The 17,456-nt window shown below is 47.4% G+C and overlaps 1 protein-coding gene across 4 annotated transcripts in view; it reads right to left on the bottom strand.

The window, feature by feature from the left end:
- Window positions 1-17,456, bottom strand: part of C1_1H14orf93 (chromosome 1_1 C14orf93 homolog) — a 726,790-nt gene that overhangs the window by 185,310 nt on the left and 524,024 nt on the right. For all 4 annotated transcript variants that reach the window (XR_014980887.1, XM_085650686.1, XM_085650692.1 and 1 more), the window contains exon 6: window positions 10,799-10,911. Coding sequence is in view for 3 of the 4 variants with exons in the window: in XM_085650686.1 (XP_085506812.1) it covers window positions 10,799-10,911 (113 nt within the window). In the remaining variant the exon portion in view is untranslated. The remainder of the gene's footprint in view (window positions 1-10,798; window positions 10,912-17,456) is intronic.

The raw sequence follows: 17,456 nt of genomic DNA, 5'->3' as shown, positions 1-17,456 counted from the left end.
GCATGTCTGGTTTCTTTCAAGCCCTACCTGACCAATACACAAAATCCTGTCTGGGGTGGTGCACGCACCTCCCCTGGCAGGAAACCCTTTGTCCACACCTCCCAAGCTGGAAGGACTCCCAGCAGCAGGAGGGCAGACTTGTGTCTGTGGTGGCAGCATCCATTTTGTGGAGCTGAGGCTATGTCTGATTTTACCCGGGTTTCAGGTACTGTACATGTCGTGTCCCTCTAGAAGGGTGGAATGCTAACCCCGTCGCCAGAATTGGCGAGGGGTTAGTATTACAATTCGTATGACACCTTACTCGACATGTTTTGATAAAGCCAAACCAAAGATAGCATTTAACCGCGAGGTTCATAATGCACTTAAGAGTATATGGTATGACGATATCTGGAAACAGTAGAAGGAAGTTGTTCCGACCACTGCAGACAGGCTCAGCTCATGCCAGAGCACCATCTCACATGGAACTAAGCACTCTGCCTTCAGGATTGTTAAGGCCTGCCATAGGAGTGACTTATAGGTTACCAGGTGTCCCATTTAAGGTTAGGTATAGGTATACTACACCTAAGTAAGAGGTGATTACACCAATTTACCCCAGCTGAGTGATCAGCCAGTTGTGTCAAATTGTTAGGCCAAGCCTGGGGTGGCATAATACATGCTTCAGCCCCTGGCAGGCCTTGGGTACACCAATGCCCTGGGTACCTAGTGTACACTGGTACAGGGGCTGACAGGGTGATCCACTTCCAATTGTTTATGCACCTAGGGTGCATGGTGTAAATTTAGTAGAGAGAACAGCAGGCTGGGGGTCTGATTGGCAGGCCCACAGCCTCAATATGTCAAAAACCAGTGAAGCAAAAAGCAAAAATTTGGGGTGACCATAGGATAGCAGACCCTACTCTCCTACAGTTTGTCTGTAGTATTTGGTCTTGTGAAGTTTTTAGTAAAGATACATTATTTTTCTAAAACTGGTGTGGAGTAAATCTGTGGTGTTTTCACTGTGTTACTGTGAGTGTTGGTACAAATACTTTACACATTGCCTTTGATAGCCTAGACTGCTCAGGCCAAGCTACCTAGAGGGTGAGCAGGGGTTATCTTAACAGTGTATCCCCCTTTCCCTGACTAGAAGCAAGGGTCCCTACTTGGACAGTGGTACCTACCCTGCCAACTAGAGACCCCCAGATCTAACATTGGTGGTCAGCGGTGAGGATTGAACTTGTATTTGTACTTGAGCCACAGTAATTGGTGTACATCACTAGGAGTGCAGACCAATAGACAACCACATACTATATTTTTTTTTCTTGATTCTATTTTTGAGTAACTCTTCAAGAGCATCATGTCTCAGGTGGCAACAAGTGAGAAGGCAGAAGTGGAGTTTTCCATTACGGAGTTGTATTCGTACGGAGTGGTAGCACTCAAGCAATTCTGCAAAGACCGTGGTTGCACCTTTAAAAGCGGAGCTAGAAAGGATGAGCTCCAAAAAGTCTTGAAGGCCTGGTGGGAGGCCCAAGAGGAGGATGATGCAGATGAAGAGGATGGTTTTTCTCCCCAAGATCTGCCCGTGGGCAGAACAGTCTCAAGGGCTGGCAGCTCCCATTCCAGTAGGGGGCTCACTCCAGAGGAGTTGGAGGAGAATCAAAGGGTGAGAGACCATGAAATGGAAAAAATGAAAATGAAAATGGAAATGGCAAAGGAGGAGAAAAAGAATGCCCTTGCTTTTGAGGAAAGAAAATTGCTTTTGGCTCATGAGTTGAGCATGAAGGAGCTGGACATCAAGGCCAAGCAGGTGGAGTCCGGTTCAAATGGTGGCAGCGCACAGCCGGTGCAGGGGGGTAAAGTATATATCCCCAAAGATTTAGTGCAGAATTATAACAGGAGTGAGGATATCTATGCCTGGTTCACATCGTATGAGATTGCATTGAGGATGAATGGTGTGCCTGAACAGCATTGGGGGGGCGGGCCTGTGGAAACATTTTGAGGCTTCTGGGAGGAGTGCTCTAGAGCCCTTAGAATTAGCAGGTACCATGACCTATCCCAATATGAAGGAGGCCCTATGTCTCAGGTATGGACTTACTCCAGAGCAGTATAGACTGCAGTTTAGGAACTCCAAGAAGAAAGAGTCTGAGACTTGGATGGAGTGTGTGAATCTGTACTCGCGGGCACTGGAAGGTTGGATGAAGGGCAGCAAGGTAACTGATTATAAGGGGTTGTTACATTTAATTAGTTGGGAGCACTTGAGTAGTCTATGTGTTCCAGAGCTGCGCCAGCATCTTTTAGATAGCAAGTTGACGGACCCCATTGAGCTTGCTAAGGAGGCGGACCGCTGGACCAGTACCAGGGTCCACAGAGGAATTGTGGGTACCATTGCCAAAAGTGGGCAGGGTCCCCAGCAGAAGAGTGGGGGGGACAAGGGTAACCAAAAGGAGTTCTCACAAGGGCCCCAAAATAGTTCCCAGGGTAACCAGTCCCAGCCCCCCAAGTCAAAACCCAAACCAACCTGGCCCCCTAAGGGCAGGTCGGATAACAATGGTCCCATTAGGTGTTATCACTGTCAAGAATTGGGTCACAAGTCTCCTGTGTGTCCCAAGAAATCCCAGGCACCCTCTGGTGTTCCAACCCCGGGTATAGCTAGTGTAGCTTTTGGTGGGGATTTAATTTCTAGCAATTTGGAGGGTTTAGCAGTTATGTCCCTTGTCTCTTTAGGAGACACAGAGATGGTCCAGGAAACCCCTGTCCCTGATAACACTAAGAAGTACAGGCAGTGGGTGACCATCAATGGGAGGAGGGTGAAGGCTCTCAGGGACACTGGAGCCAGTGTGACTACGGTCAGGTGTCAGTGGGTCCCTGAGGAGCTGATCATTCCAGACGTACTTCACCCAGTAGTGTCAGCTGACAACTCTGTGCGCCTTTGCAAGGTGGCACATGTTCCCTTTGAGTGGGGGGAGTCTCAGGTCCTCTCAGAGTTGTTGTGAGTCCATCCATGCCGGTAGACTGTCTGCTAGGTAATGACCTGGAGAGTTCCCCATGGAGGGAGGTGGAACGCCAGGCTCATTTGGAGATGTTGGGTTTGCCTGAGTGGGTCTGTGTGACCACCCGGTCCATGGCAGCCAGACAGAGTTGTGAAGCAGACCTGGAGCCTGAAACAGTGGCCCAGGTCCCTGCCAGAAAGAGGAAGGGCAAGGGGCGTGGTGCGTCCACCCCCACTGTTCCCACGGTCCAGGAAGGAGCAGAACCTACGGGGGATGCCCTGGAGCCTACCGGGGAACAGGTAGCTGAGCTGGGAGACATACCTGAGCTGACTCATTGGCAGCAAGAGGGTGGTCCCTCCAGAGAGGAGTTCTGCCGTGCGCAGAAGACATGCCCTACTCTTGAAGGTCTGCGGCACCAGGCTACAGACCAGGCAGCAGGTGCTGATCCGAAGAACTTTTTTCTCTACTGGGAGAATGACTTGTTGTACAGTGAGCCTAGGTTTGCTTAGCCCAGTGGATCACGTACCCTGGTGGTACCCGCAGGGTTCAGAGACTTCCTACTGGGTCTGGCTCACGACGTGCCGCTTGCAGGACATCTCGGGCAGGACAAGACCCGACAAAGGCTTGCCACCCACTTTTACTGGCCCGGGATGAAGACGGACGTCGCTTCCTTCTGTAAATCATGCCAGACTTGCCAGGCAAGTGGCAAGGCTGGAGGAAAATGCAAAGGCCCTCTCCAGCCTTTTCCTGTAGTGAGCACCCCTTTCGAGCGGGTGGGGATAGATATTGTGGGGCCACTGGACCCCAGGACAGCCTTAGGCAACAGGTTCATCCTGGTCCTGGTGGATCATGCCACCCAGTACCCGGAGGCTATCCCTCTCAGGACAACCACAGCCCCGGTGGTGGGCCGTGCGTTGATGGGGATCTTTTCCTGTGTGGGTTTCCCCAAGGAGGTGGTATCTGACCGGGGTACCAACTTCATCTCCAGGTATATGAAGTCTCTGTGGGAGGAGTGTGGGGTAACTTATAAGTTCACCACTCCTTACCACCCTCAAGGAAATGGGTTGGTTGAAAGGTTCAACCGGACCCTGAAGGGCATGATCATGGGGCTGACGGAGCCCATGAGACGGAAGTGGGATGTCTTTTTGCCATGCCTATTATTTGCCTACAGGGAGGTACCACAAAAGTCTCTGGGGTTCAGTCCCTTTGAGCTTTTGTACGGGCACCCTGTTAGAGGACCTCTCAGTCTGGTGAAGGAGGGTTGGGAGAAATCCCCTGGGAAAACCCCCCAGGATGTGTTCAGCTATGTGCTGGCCATCCGCAACCAGACACAGCGCTTCCGGGCCCTCGCTCAGGCGAACCTGGAAGCCAGCCAGGATGAGATGAAGAGGTGGTATGACCAGCATACCACTCTGATGGAATTTCAACCTGGGCAGATGGTGTGGGTGATGGCGCCAGTGGAGCCTTGCGCGCTCCAAGACAAGTGGACTGGGCCATATGAGGTGGTGGAGCGCAAGAGTGAGGTGACCTACCTGGTCAACTTGCGATCTCCCAGGAACCCCATGAGGGTCCTACAAGTGAACCGCCTCAAACCCCATTTTTAGAGGTCTGAAATAACAATGCTACTTGCTACAGATGCAGGGATGGAGGAGGATAGCGATCCTCTTCCTGACCTCCTGGAAGCTAAGGAGCAAGATGGGTCAGTGGATGGAGTGGTCCTCTCGCCCACCCTGACCCCAGAACAGCAGAGGGACTGTCGCCATGTGCTGGGTCAGTTTGCATCTCTGTTCTCCCTGACCCCCGGTATCACCAACTGGTGTGTCCATGACGTGGACACGGGAGATAGCATGCCTGTGAAACAGAAGTTTTATCGGGTGGCTGACAAGGTCAGGGCCAGTATCAAGAAGGAGGTTTCTAAGATGTTGGAGCTAGGGGTGATTGAGCCCTCCAGCAACCCCTGGGCTAGCCCAGTGGTACTCGTACCGAAAGCTGCTGCGCCAGGTGCCACTCCAGAACTTAGGTTTTGTGTGGACTACCGTGGGCTCAATGCTGTCACGAAGACTGACGCACACCCCATCCCCAGAGCTGATGAGCTCGTGGATCGGTTGGGAGCTGCCAACTACCTCAGTACGTTTGATTTAACTTCTGGGTACTGGCAGATTGCCTTAACTGATGGGGCCAAGGAGAGGTCTGCGTTTTCAACGCCAGAGGGGCACTTCCAGTTCCGTGTCATTCCCTTTGGGTTGAAGAACGCCTCTGCCACATTCCAGAGACTGGTCAACCAGGTACTGTCCGGGCTGGAGCAATTCAGCGCCGCATATCTGGATGACATCGCTGTGTTCAGCTCCACTTGGGAAGAACACTTGCAACACCTCTGCGCAGTGTTGAAGGCTCTGCATAGTGCAGGCCTCACTATCAAGGCCAGTAAGTGCCAGATAGGGCAGGGTTCGGTGGTGTATTTGGGACACCAGGTAGGAAGCGGCCAGGTGGCGCCTCTACAGGCCAAGATAGATACCATCCGGGCTTGGGAACCCCCCAAAACCCAGACAGCGGTGAGAGCCTTCTTAGGACTCACCGGGTACTATCGCCGTTTTGTCAAGGGGTATGGCACCATTGTGGCTCCCTTGACAGAACTAACTTCCAAGAAGTTACCGAAGAAAGTGATTTGGACCAGTGCCTGCCAAGAAGCTTTTGATGCCCTGAAGGAGGCCATGTGTACAGCACCTGTACTCAAGGCGCCTGACTTCTCCAAGGAATTCATAGTGCAGACAGACGCTTCTGAGCATGGAGTGGGAGCGGTGCTCTCACAACTAAATGATGAGGACTTGGATCAACCTGTAGCTTTCATTAGTAGGAGGCTACTTCCCAGGGAACAGAGGTGGAGTGCGATTGAAAGGGAAGCTTTTGCTGTGGTCTGGGCGCTGAAGAAGCTGAGACCCTACTTGTTTGGGACTCACTTCCGGGTTCAGGCGGACCACAGGCCCCTCAGATGGTTGATGCAGATGAGGGGTGAGAATCCTAAGCTGTTGAGGTGGTCCATTTCCCTACAGGGGATGGACTTTACGGTGGAACACCGCCCCGGTACAGAACACGCCAACGCTGATGGTCTGTCCAGGTTTTTCCGCCTTAGCGATGAGAACTCCCAAGAGGGTGGGTAGTTCTCCCCACTTTCAGCTGGAGGGGACACGTGTTAGACCTGGCATCTTTGGCGTGGTTACCCCTGACTTTTTGCCTCTACCTCCTGTGTTTTTTGATGCTATGCTGGATTTCGTTTTTGCTGGTTTAGATGCTTTGGGCACTTTGCCACTGCTGATCAGTGTCAAAGTGCAAGTGCTCCCTTGGTAAATTATTGTATTGATAGGTTATCCATGATTGGTATATTTGTTTCACCTGTTAGCCCCTAGTAAAGTGCACTGCGTGTGCCAGGGCTGATGATTCAAATGCTACTAGTGGGCTGCAGCACTGATTGTGCCACCCACAGGAGTAGCGCTAAAATGATGTCTTAGGCCTGCTTGCAGTGCCTATGTGCAGTCCAGGACTGCCATGTCGACCTGGCCAGTGCACCCACTGACCAGGCCTTATCCTTCCCTTTCTGTACATGTCAGGCATCCCTATGGTGGCCCTAGGTACCCCCCTGGGCTGGATGCAGTGTATCTGAAAGGTAGGGCATGTACTGAGGTGTGTAACATGCCCTGGTAGTGAATTACAGCCATTTTCGTTTTTCACTGCTGAGAGGCTATCTTGCCCATAGGATAGAATGGGGAAGGCTGTTTACATGCCTATCTTCCCATAAGGGCAAGATAGAAAATCCAAGTTTGGTATCTCTGTGTTCAGAATTTAATTATACATCTTTTTAGCAAGATGGTTTTTAAATTCACTGTGTGGGAATAGCACTTTTTAGAAAGTAGCTATTCTCCTGTTTAACCTTCCTGTGTGCTGGTTGGCTGACTGGTGTCAGGTGATGTGCTAGGTGGCTCCAGGAGCCTGGATGAGTCAGCAGCAGGGTGAATAGGGAGATCTGCTTTAGATGGGTGGGAGGAGTAGTCCCTGGGTCTGAATAGGGCTGCCCCTGACAAACACAAAGCTGGCTCCACCCCCTGCTGGCCAGGCTGAGGACTCTGCCTCTGCTGGCACAAAGAAGGCTCCACCTCCTGCTGAGCGTCTAACGACCCTGCCCCTCACTCTGAAAGGAACCAGGTGCTCCAGAGCAGAGCACACCCAGGAACCGGTTTGAGCAGGGGAATCCCCCCACTGGAACAAAGAGAGACAAAGACTTGGAGGGGTATAAGAAGAGGACCCCAGACACCTAAAACTTTAGATCACTTTGGAACTAAGAAGAAACCTCTGCCAAGGAGAAAGCTGAAAAGAACTGAAGAGAAGACTGCCTGCTTGCTGTTTTGCTTTGCTGCCAAGGAGAGGGGAAGGACTTTGCTGTGTCCCCTTCTTTTGATTCTGATCTCCAAGGGCCTGAGAAGAGCTGGCTCCCTGTTAAGAAGTCCCAGGAACAAAAGGACTTCACCACCAGCTCCCCTGGAACTCTGCTGAAGGAGTTCTGACCTGCCTTGGAGTGCTTGCCCAGTCTTGGGGCCTCAGGAGGTCGTTTTGCTGTGTTTTGGGAGCTGGGAAGCAGAAGCGGGAAAAGAGTAACTGGTACCCAACGCATCATCCGATTGCGTGTCGCAAGGACGAGAGTGCGTGGCAAATTTCATCGCGGCACCATCGCAACACGCAGGGTCCCCGCATCGCCGAGTGCGTCGAGCATCGTCCCGAAGCGTGAAGATTCCTGACATTGCGAGGGTCGTCGCAGAACCAGTTGCGGGCCGCACCACTGCCGGTGCGTGAAAAGTCTCCAGTCATCGTGTGCGTCGACGCAGAGTCCCGTTCCGTGGCGCATCGAGAGTTGCGGCGCCGGAAGTCAACGCTGCGCCGCGCATCGTGCCACATCGAAGCGTGTCGCATCGAACCTGTGCGTGAAGCTTCCCCCTAAGAAACCTACGCAACGAACGACAAAGTCATCGCATCCTCCCCTTACAGATAGGAGCCGGCGCATCCACCTCTGCTGCGTGAAGCAGGGCTGCTGCAAAGCCTCCCCAGGATCTCAGGAGTATCGCATCGCCTTTACAAGCTTCCTTGTTATAGCTTTTGGGAACCTTATCGCAACTACAGGTACTGTTGGGCACGAAAGTGTCGCATTTTGTGCATTGAGAGTCGCATTGTGCAGGACACTGACTTTTACATCCTGGAGTACTTTCTGCAAACTCTTGAACTATCTTTAAAGTAACCTTTTTGAATTATATGTTGGTTTGTCTGTAGTATTTGGTCGTGTGAAGTTTTTAGTAAAGATACATTATTTTTCTAAAACTGGTGTGGAGTAAACCTGTGGTGTTTTCACTGTGTTACTGTGAGTGTTGGTACAAATACTTTACACATTGCCTTTGATAGCCTAGACTGCTCAGGCCAAGCTACCTAGAGGGTGAGCAGGGGTTATCTTAACAGTGTATCCCCCTTTCCCTGACTAGAAGCAAGGGTCCCTACTTGGACAGTGGTACCTACCCTGCCAACTAGAGACCCCCAGATCTAACAGTAACCCTGGGCATCCAGAAGTATTTAAATGAAGGAAGTCGCAAGTGTTATTTGTCACTTGACTTTGAAGGATTATTGGCTAAGAAGAACATATATTATTGTAAAGAGTTGATATAAAAATCAGCGTCATCTCTACCTCCCCACGTCTGATGGCAGTGACAGTCTGTCTCGCACCAAGAGCATACGAGATGGAGGGAGAAATGATCACACAATAAGGGAATTCAAGGCCAGAAGAATGAATGTGTCTCCCCTTGAATTATGGACCCTTATGCCCAAAAATGTAAAAAGCTTTTGCGGATCCCAGCCCTTCTTAACCACTAAGACAATAAGGTCTTCCCTTCTGTCCCTTGATCTATTCTTACTTTCATCTTTGGAAGTGATGTTACAGAAGATGCAACACAGTACACATAGGACATGGGGGATGGGTTAGGAAGGTTGAGGGTAACTATGATACCTATGAATAATGCAGTGGTCCACCCATAATGACCCTAGAGGTCAAGTGAGAGGACATCATATTTATGTGTCCAAACACTTGTGCATAATGGTGTATTCAATACCTTACTTCTTGTCTGCACTATTGGGAGAGCTCTTGCTCCTGGCAAGTTCCGTCAGATGCACTGGCTTCCATTTGGAAAGAAGGGTATAATCCTTTGAGAAACAAAACAGAAAGCAAAAGTGCTGCCTCTGCTTTTCCCTGCAAATTCATAGAAAATGACTTTCCTGCTGGATGATTCAACTTTTTACATTGAGCAACTCTGGCCAAACCCTTGAAGCGATATTGCAATTTTTACCCTGGACTGAAGGGAGTTCGAACATGTGCTTCACATGTCCAGTAGAGATAGACATTTTGCTAAAAGAACAAAGTATTTAAATGATGTAGTTTCTCCATCCCATTGGAACCAATAACTGAAAATCATCCAATGGGAGAAGAGACAAAATAGCTCTTCTGTCCGCACTTGGAAAATACAGCAGGAAAAACAATCTACTCCAAACCAGCTAATGAGAAGAAAAAGATCAGGCTTGCACAATGACAAAGTTGAGAAACATTATAACACTTACTAAGTCACAATGACACGTCACTACCAAAGAACAACTGTGTAGAATGTAGTCAGTATTACTCAGTCTTTCTTTAGAAAGTAAAACTACAAAATGAGCTCCAGGAGACTACCAGCTCACAAACCTCTGACATGAATGCATCCAACGACATCACAAAAGAAAATCATGGACGGAGTGTTGAAACTATTCAAACACTCATGCCAAGTGATGTTGCCATGTGCACCCCAAGTGGCTAAGGTTATGCCCAGAAGTGGGCCCTTTGCTCGGTGCACAAGTGGATTCAAGTTAGCCTGGCAGACAAGGGGTGATACCCCCCCAACTAGTCCCAAGATGCTTGTTTTTCCAGTCCAGGGAGGATCTGGCCTAGCAGTTCGGGCTAGAATGTTCCCATGGGGAGCAGGGTCAAGACTGATTTGCATCAGGGCGGGACTGGGAACCGAAACCGGCCCAGGCAAACTGCTTGGCTGGACCCCGGCGGTGGGGGGTGGGGTGAGGCTGCTGAGGTGTTTGCTATGGTTGGTTTCGGCCAATTGTGTTACGGGGGCTATATTGCCAGCTCCCGGTACCAAAAATAGCCCCCTGGCGCCCAAAGCTGGCCCTCACCCTGGTGGCCCACTGGGGAAATGCCTGGTGCCCACTATGGCCAGTCTGGGCCTGATTTGCATATGGCTGGGTCCAAAGTGGGGTGATGTGGCGAGCAAAACAATGATGGATTAAACACAGATCTGTGACTGGGGGTGAGTGTTTGAAATGTTTCAACACTCAGTCTATCATTTTATTTTGTGATGTTATGATGAATACATCCTAGACAGTACAAGCCAACCTAAACAAAGTAGAGGTTTCAATTTTCAAAGAATTCAAATGTCTATGCCTCTAATGAAACCCCCATATCAAGAAATGGAACATTTTAGTAAGCCAGTTGACCCACAAAGGCCAACAGTTGCATAATTTGAAAATAATTAACATTTCTGAATGTGACTGAATGTGCATCATGTTGGTTTACCACATTTCCGTATAACATCTGATACTTATCTTACTTTGTGTCTCCTTCAGACCAACAAACCTTATGTATATACTCTTATACATGCACTCTTTGCTCTTGTAGATCTACTATGTGACTGATCCATCCTTCCCCTGTTCCTGCCCTCTGATCTGCCCTCTGATCCTTGTACATTCATATGAGCCATGTAACTTACCCTGTACCTACGGCTTCTGAGCTTTTTCTCCTCTTTTTCTTTCAGACTCTTGAATGGGTTAATTGAGTTGCGATACTCTCTCCGCTTTGTTAGGAAATAGGCCACACACGCCCCTAAAGGGAAAGATGACAATAATGTTACTAATCGGTGATGGCGCTTCATCAATTGTTATATCTTCTACATAGTCGTAAACTATGCTGAATTAATCTCAGACAATGGAACACTTCAACTGTAACAGAACAAGTCTACGTCATAGGCCTTGCATGTGTACTCATCGCAATGACTTCAATGTACAACATAGGAGGAATTACATTTTCTTCTTTGCTGGACTAGAATGGTAGTAAAACCCAGAATGCAGATCTCATAAACCTATTGATGGAAATGTTTTAAATAAATTACTTAAAGTAATTTACAGAAAAGAAACGTTCATATAAAATAATATGGTCATCACCAATGCACAAGAGAGTTCACGATTACCTTTAAAAAATGAGCAGAGGGAGGCAAGAATGTTGCTGATTCTGGCTATGTTACAAATCTCTGCTACTTCACTTCGAGAGAGATCAGATCCTGGCTGCCGGCACAATCAAAATAAAAAACACATCAGTTTTGCTATTAGGATTTTTAACAGGTTTCCCAATTATTCAACTAAGTGCAGCTTTCAAGTGGTGATACTGTTTTCTCTATTCATAAATAACTACCTCCCTCTGTGGGCTACCTCCAATCTGTTGTCCCTCTTTGACCTTCCCTACGGTTCTGGTATCACCATCTTGGTCATTCTCATTGAGACGCATTAGGTCCAGCCAAGGTGGGGGTGAGGAATTCAAACTTTATATCCGTAGGGGCAAGCAATGAAATGCCCAGGAAAGGGGGCAGGAGTGTACTGGCAAGTCCTGTCATCAAGCAGAATATTCCAAAAACAAACCCTGAAGCTCAGCTATAATGCACACACAGCAATGCCAGTCACAGTCTGTCTCACTCCAAGAGTGTGTTTGGTGGAGGGATTGAAGGTTACACACAAAAGGTAATTCAAGGCTAGAAGAATTAATATGTTTGCCCTTGCATTAGTCACCCTTATGCTCAGAAAGTTTAATAAACGTTTGCAGATCTGAACTCCCTTCCAAACACTTCGGGCCTGATAATGAGCTTGGCAGTCCGTGGACCACCAAACTCACTGTGGTGCAGCGGTGGTAGTGCGGCTACTGCCGCACCCAAGGTCCGACTGCTGTATTACAACTTTGGTGCTTGGACGACAATGGGACAGCTGCAACCACCGAGGATCATTAATCCCTCGGCAGTTGTGTGGTGTTCTGGTTTAGTAATATACTGGTGGTGCTGCACCACCAAGCATATTACGACATTCCAGACCTCCACTCTTGAGCCTGCCATGAAAAGTGTGGCGGTCAGGAAGGTGCCCGTGTATGGGGTTGCATGCAGGCGGGCACATGTTGTGCCCCCCTGTGTGCATGCATCCCTGTGCCATGCAGGAATGGGCTTTGGCGCTCCCTCTGGGCTGCAGTTCAAAGGCTCACTTATGGGCCTTACAACTGCACCTCTGCGGGACCGCCAAAGCATGGCCCGCCAGACCATGAGGAAACTCGTAATCTGGCAGGCGGCCCGCTTCCACACTGCCAAAGTTGTAATCATGACCTACGACATTAAGGTCTCTCCTTCTTCTACCTGATACAATTGTACTTTCATCTTTGAAACTATTGTTACAGAAGATAGGACACTTTACATGTAGGACTTGGGGGGCAGCGGTAAGGATGGTTGAGGGTGACTATGGAAGATATGAATAATGTAATGGCCCTCATTAAAACCCATAATGACCCATCAGTAAACTTCATGGAGACAAATAACACCCTACAAAAACAGTGAAAGGTTCCTCAACAACGTATGAATCTCACTGCCTTTGTAACTGAATCCAGATCAACAAATAAATCAACCATAAAAGAAATGTAGTTCACGTGACATGTGCATGGCTCAACTTGTGAGTCTGCATGTTTTGAAAGAACATGTAGATTTCTGAATAACAGGGTGTGGAGAATGACATCTACCACTGTCTTTCAGAGCGGACTATTTTGCAGTTTTATTGTTTGTCTTTGTGCAAGCCATTCTTTTCTGCCATGCTTTACTCCTGGTAATAATCATCTGTATTTGTGGAAAAGGTGCCCAGTGTAAGTCTAGCATGGCTAAATCCATGCCAGATCTTTGCTAAGAAAAGTGGACATATACTGAGTGTAAAATGACATTTACATTGCCAACGGTTCGTCGGAAAATCTGCCATAGATCCAGTCCTCTTGAACCTATGAACATCCCTGATATGGAGTGACTACCACTGTCTAAAATAGCATGATTCCCCCTTACTGGGTTTGACAACCTGAAGCTGGTTAAGGATCTTGCTCCAGATGAGACCCTCATGAGACCCTCAGGCCCCCCTGTTCCTTTCTCTTGACCCTTAAACTGAGTGCAAGGTGCAGAAGGCTTGAGAGCGGGCCCACCATTGAGCTCCTTATGATAGGTTCCCCAATAGACCCTACTTCTTCCCCATTAAAAACATGTATTACTTCACATCCCTGGGCTATTTTGGGAGTACAACGGAGAACCTATGGGCACTCCTCTACTGCTGTGCCTAGCTCGCTCAATCTCCTTATGGCTCTGGTGCTAGATTAGAAACTCCTATAGAGAGTCCAGGATTTTTCAGACTTGTCTTTCTCGTGGAAAAGAAGGCCACAGCTGGTAAGCAAGCTGTTATCAATCTAAAATCACTCAATCAATCAGTTGCCTACTGTTGACTTCAAGATGGAAGGTAGTTAAATGTTCAAAGGCGTTATTTCTTTTTAGGAACTACACCTGATATTGCAGTTAATAAATTAAATACATTTCATCTAATGTCTAAACTATAAGAACATGCATCTTACACAACAGTATTCTGCGTTTCTAGGTATTTAATAGTGCAATGTGTTTACTGTAAACCAAATACTTTCTAACCAATACAAACAAAATAATCAGACTAATTATAATCCTGCAGGCCATAAATAAGAGACTATCAAGCACTATTAACAACCCACAGCATTTTGTAATTTTAATAGAGACTTGACTGACATTACGCTTATCAAAACTTTCTCAAGAACTTGTGCCAACAACTCAAACTTGCTAGGAGAAATACCCGCTTTTGTTTGCTTAAAAAAATTTATGTTCGGTAGCTAATTCAGGAAGGCAAATCAGAGAGGCACACACTAATACTGGAAAGAAAGCGTCTAATTGCCACATGGATAGTACGCACTCCATACCCCAATGTTTTGTGTATAATTAAATGATGACGTACATTAGCCAAACTAATATATACACATAAAATAACAGACAAGCTTTTTCCTTTACACCTCATAAGTGACATTTTGTATCCCTATTGTCAAACGGCTTCAAACTCATTGTGAATTATGAGCTCATGATATGAATGAATCTGAAGCACATAAAACCTGAACAAACGCTTGTGCTAATCAGGTCGAGTTTAATATCTTTGACTTATAATCTCACTATAATTGTGAGCGAGATGTTTTTCTATAGCCTCAGGTTTGACAATGATATTTCAGATGCAAAGCTGACACTTCGCAATCTTGATAGAAGTCTGGCTTTCCAATCTCTTAATGTTAATCTGGTATCAATGTAGAATTCATTTAAACCCTATTTTTCATCCACGGTAACCATGTACTTACTGGAGTAATAGGAAATGATTTGATCAACCCGTAAGTCTTCTAACATCAGTCAAAATACAGGACATTGCTTTCCTATTTGTGCAAAGCATGTTAATCAAGCCTTACTTGCTTATATCCTAGTGGCAACTAAATGGCATTCACCGACTGTGAAATGCCCTGATCGAAGGAGGCTAGTTTATCAGGCTCACCATTAAGGATGACTACCATCCAGACCCCATTTGGACTAACTGCAAACCCCTTCTTCACCTTCTCTCGGTCAGGAAACAATGGCAGTTCAGTTACCCGCCTGCCAGGTTTTTCTCAGCTGTTTTACCAAGTGGAAGCTTTGCTTAGTTGACTGGCGTGGTGCCTGGGCGTCCGTCAGATCGTCTGTCTAGGTGACCTACATAGCTGGACTGGCCAGCTGTGCAAGCAGGCTATCCCCTGACTGTCTCAACTACACCAATATGATGGTCTCCTTTCCTAGTGGTTGGAGTTCATAGTCAACTTTAGGTTTAAATCTTTTTATTGGTTTTGACATTGAAAAGAACAATACAAAAAAAACTCACCTACATCCACTGGCCGGTGAGGCACAACAAGTGAGAACGGAGCAAACTGAAGATAACAGACAAAGAGAAGGGAACAGTAAGGTGGGGGGACTGAACTACTTATCTAGTTAAAATGATGACTTTCAACAAAGAAAGTTAGCGTATCTCTTGTCTAGAAACTGAGAATGAGTGTCATGGATAGTCAGTCAATAATTTGCTTTGTGGAGGTGGAGGATGCGCAAATAGGCTGGCATGTCAATTCGAATAATTCTTGGGACAGGAACTTCAGACTGTGTCCCGAAATCTTGTCAAATTGAGTCAGTTTTGGGCAAAAAAAAAAAGCCTCGGATCAAGCTATCTTTTCTTTAACTGGACATAGAGAAGGGGGGACTTGCATTACCTCACTTATCCACCTAATATCAAGCTGCGTTAATTCGTTTATTAACTCAGCTGGCTGTCCCTTTTTCGAAATTCGATGACTTTTTATTAAACTATATGCTAATAGAAAGTGCAATCAAGTTACCAGTATTCTTGCGCACTGTGAAGCTACCTAAAAAAGCAAGGTATAGGGTTGTGAATACAATTGCTAACCGTATGGTCAGAGTCCATAGCCCATAGGGTCAGAGTAATGGCTCGTCAACATATGGATTTCAAGGAATAGGTTATAGCATTCGGGAGATCCAGCAGAATGTAGTTCGGGAATCTGGGGAGTTCAGTGTTATACATTCGGTCCATGGAGACAAGGACCTCAGTCCAGTACTGCTGAAGGACACTGCCAAAGAAGGTGGGCTAAAGGCATCTCCATTCCTCTTCCATTGAGCTGTTTGTCCATGGGTATAGTACCAATAGTGGACTATTTTGAGGAGTGTTTTTTTTTTTTTGCTTGAGGTACTAGGCGTTGGGGAGTGGGTTTGCTTTTGAATATCTGACCACTCCTTGGAAGTGAAGGGGCGTTCACACTCATTCTCCCAGTGCAACTGTGCAGAGGATTTGATGGGGTTCTGTAGAGTGTTGAGAAAGACATGTATGTCGGAGAGGAGACATCTATCAGTATTTCTAGTGAGAAGCCATTTCTCAAATGGCAAGAGCAGGCAGCTAGCATGGAGGTAGATGGAGGCCTTAGTGATCCAGTGTTGAATAGCTAAGTACTGCCAGTGAGCGGCAGATGAGATATTATAATATTGCTGGATCTGAGCAAGGTCCATTGGTCTCATGTGGTCAAAGAAACCAGTTGTTCTTTTGCAATTGGCTTGTTGCGATTGTGTGTGGCTGGAGTTTTGGTATGCTGGGGGGGAATCTGGATTTCCAATGATTGGTGTTAGTGGGGAGATGGGAATGGATAAGTGTTTTGAAATCTGCACCCTGTCCCTGGTCCCTATTGTAGCCCTAAGAACAGGCGAGATATATACCCCAGGTGGTCTTTGGTGTATGGGCAGCCAAGGCACGTTCCAAATATGAACACTGCCAACTGCTTAGTCAATAAAGCACCAGTGCTTCTGTGAGGGGCTTATTCCACTCCATTTCATACCAAAATTGTGCAGCTTGATAATACTGTGTGATGTAGCGGATCCCGAGGCTACCCTCCGCTGGTGATAAATATGCCTGATGTTTAGCTATGCATGCTTTCTTACCCACCCAAATGTAGTATTGTATAAGATATTGCAATTTATTCAGCACCTATGGAGGAGGAAGTAAAGGTAGTGTCTGCATAACACATAAGATCGTAGGTAATAGGGTAATCTTAACAGCCGAATGTCACGCAAGCCATGAAAGCATGTGGCATTCTGTAAGTCTGATCATGTTTCTGATAGAGGGTGTCATAATTGCTCCGCCGTCTGTGCCGGTGTAAAGTGGATTTGGAATCCTAAGTATACAACCCATGTTTAGCCCATGAGAGGGGGAATAGGTGTTTAAGGGTGGTTCGTCGGATACTGGGACTGTCAGGTTGAGGACATGCGACTTTTAGAGGATAGCTTTAAACCCAGAGGCTTAACCAAAAGCCTCCAGTTCCTCCATTAACAGGGGCAGTGATTTGAAGGAATACGACAAGGCTACCATGACATCAGCCGCGTAAAGAGCGAGCTTATGTTTCCTCTCACCCATGGTGAGGCCTGTTATTGTAAAATTCCAATGAATACGTTCAGCAAGGGGTTCCATATATAGGGCGAAAAGTAGCAGGGGTAGGGAACAGCCCTGTCAGGTGCCGCAGGTAATGGTGAAGGGTGAGGATGTCCAGCCATTAACCCATACAATCATTTAGGTACCCATATAGCTACACGCAACCCCGTTTTGGAACCGCTCACCAAGGCCCAAGGACCAAGCACTGAGAACAAATAAGGCCAATGTACCCAGTCTAGTGATTTCTCAGCGCCTACTGACAGCAGTGGCGCAGGAATTTGGGTGCACTGAGTTTTATCT

Source organism: Triturus cristatus, chromosome 1_1, assembly GCF_964204655.1.
Source record: "Triturus cristatus chromosome 1_1, aTriCri1.1, whole genome shotgun sequence".
In the NCBI taxonomy this organism is placed as follows: domain Eukaryota; kingdom Metazoa; phylum Chordata; class Amphibia; order Caudata; family Salamandridae; genus Triturus; species Triturus cristatus.
Note: the sequence above shows the minus strand (reverse complement) of the source record. Positions and strands in the feature narration are given on the sequence as shown.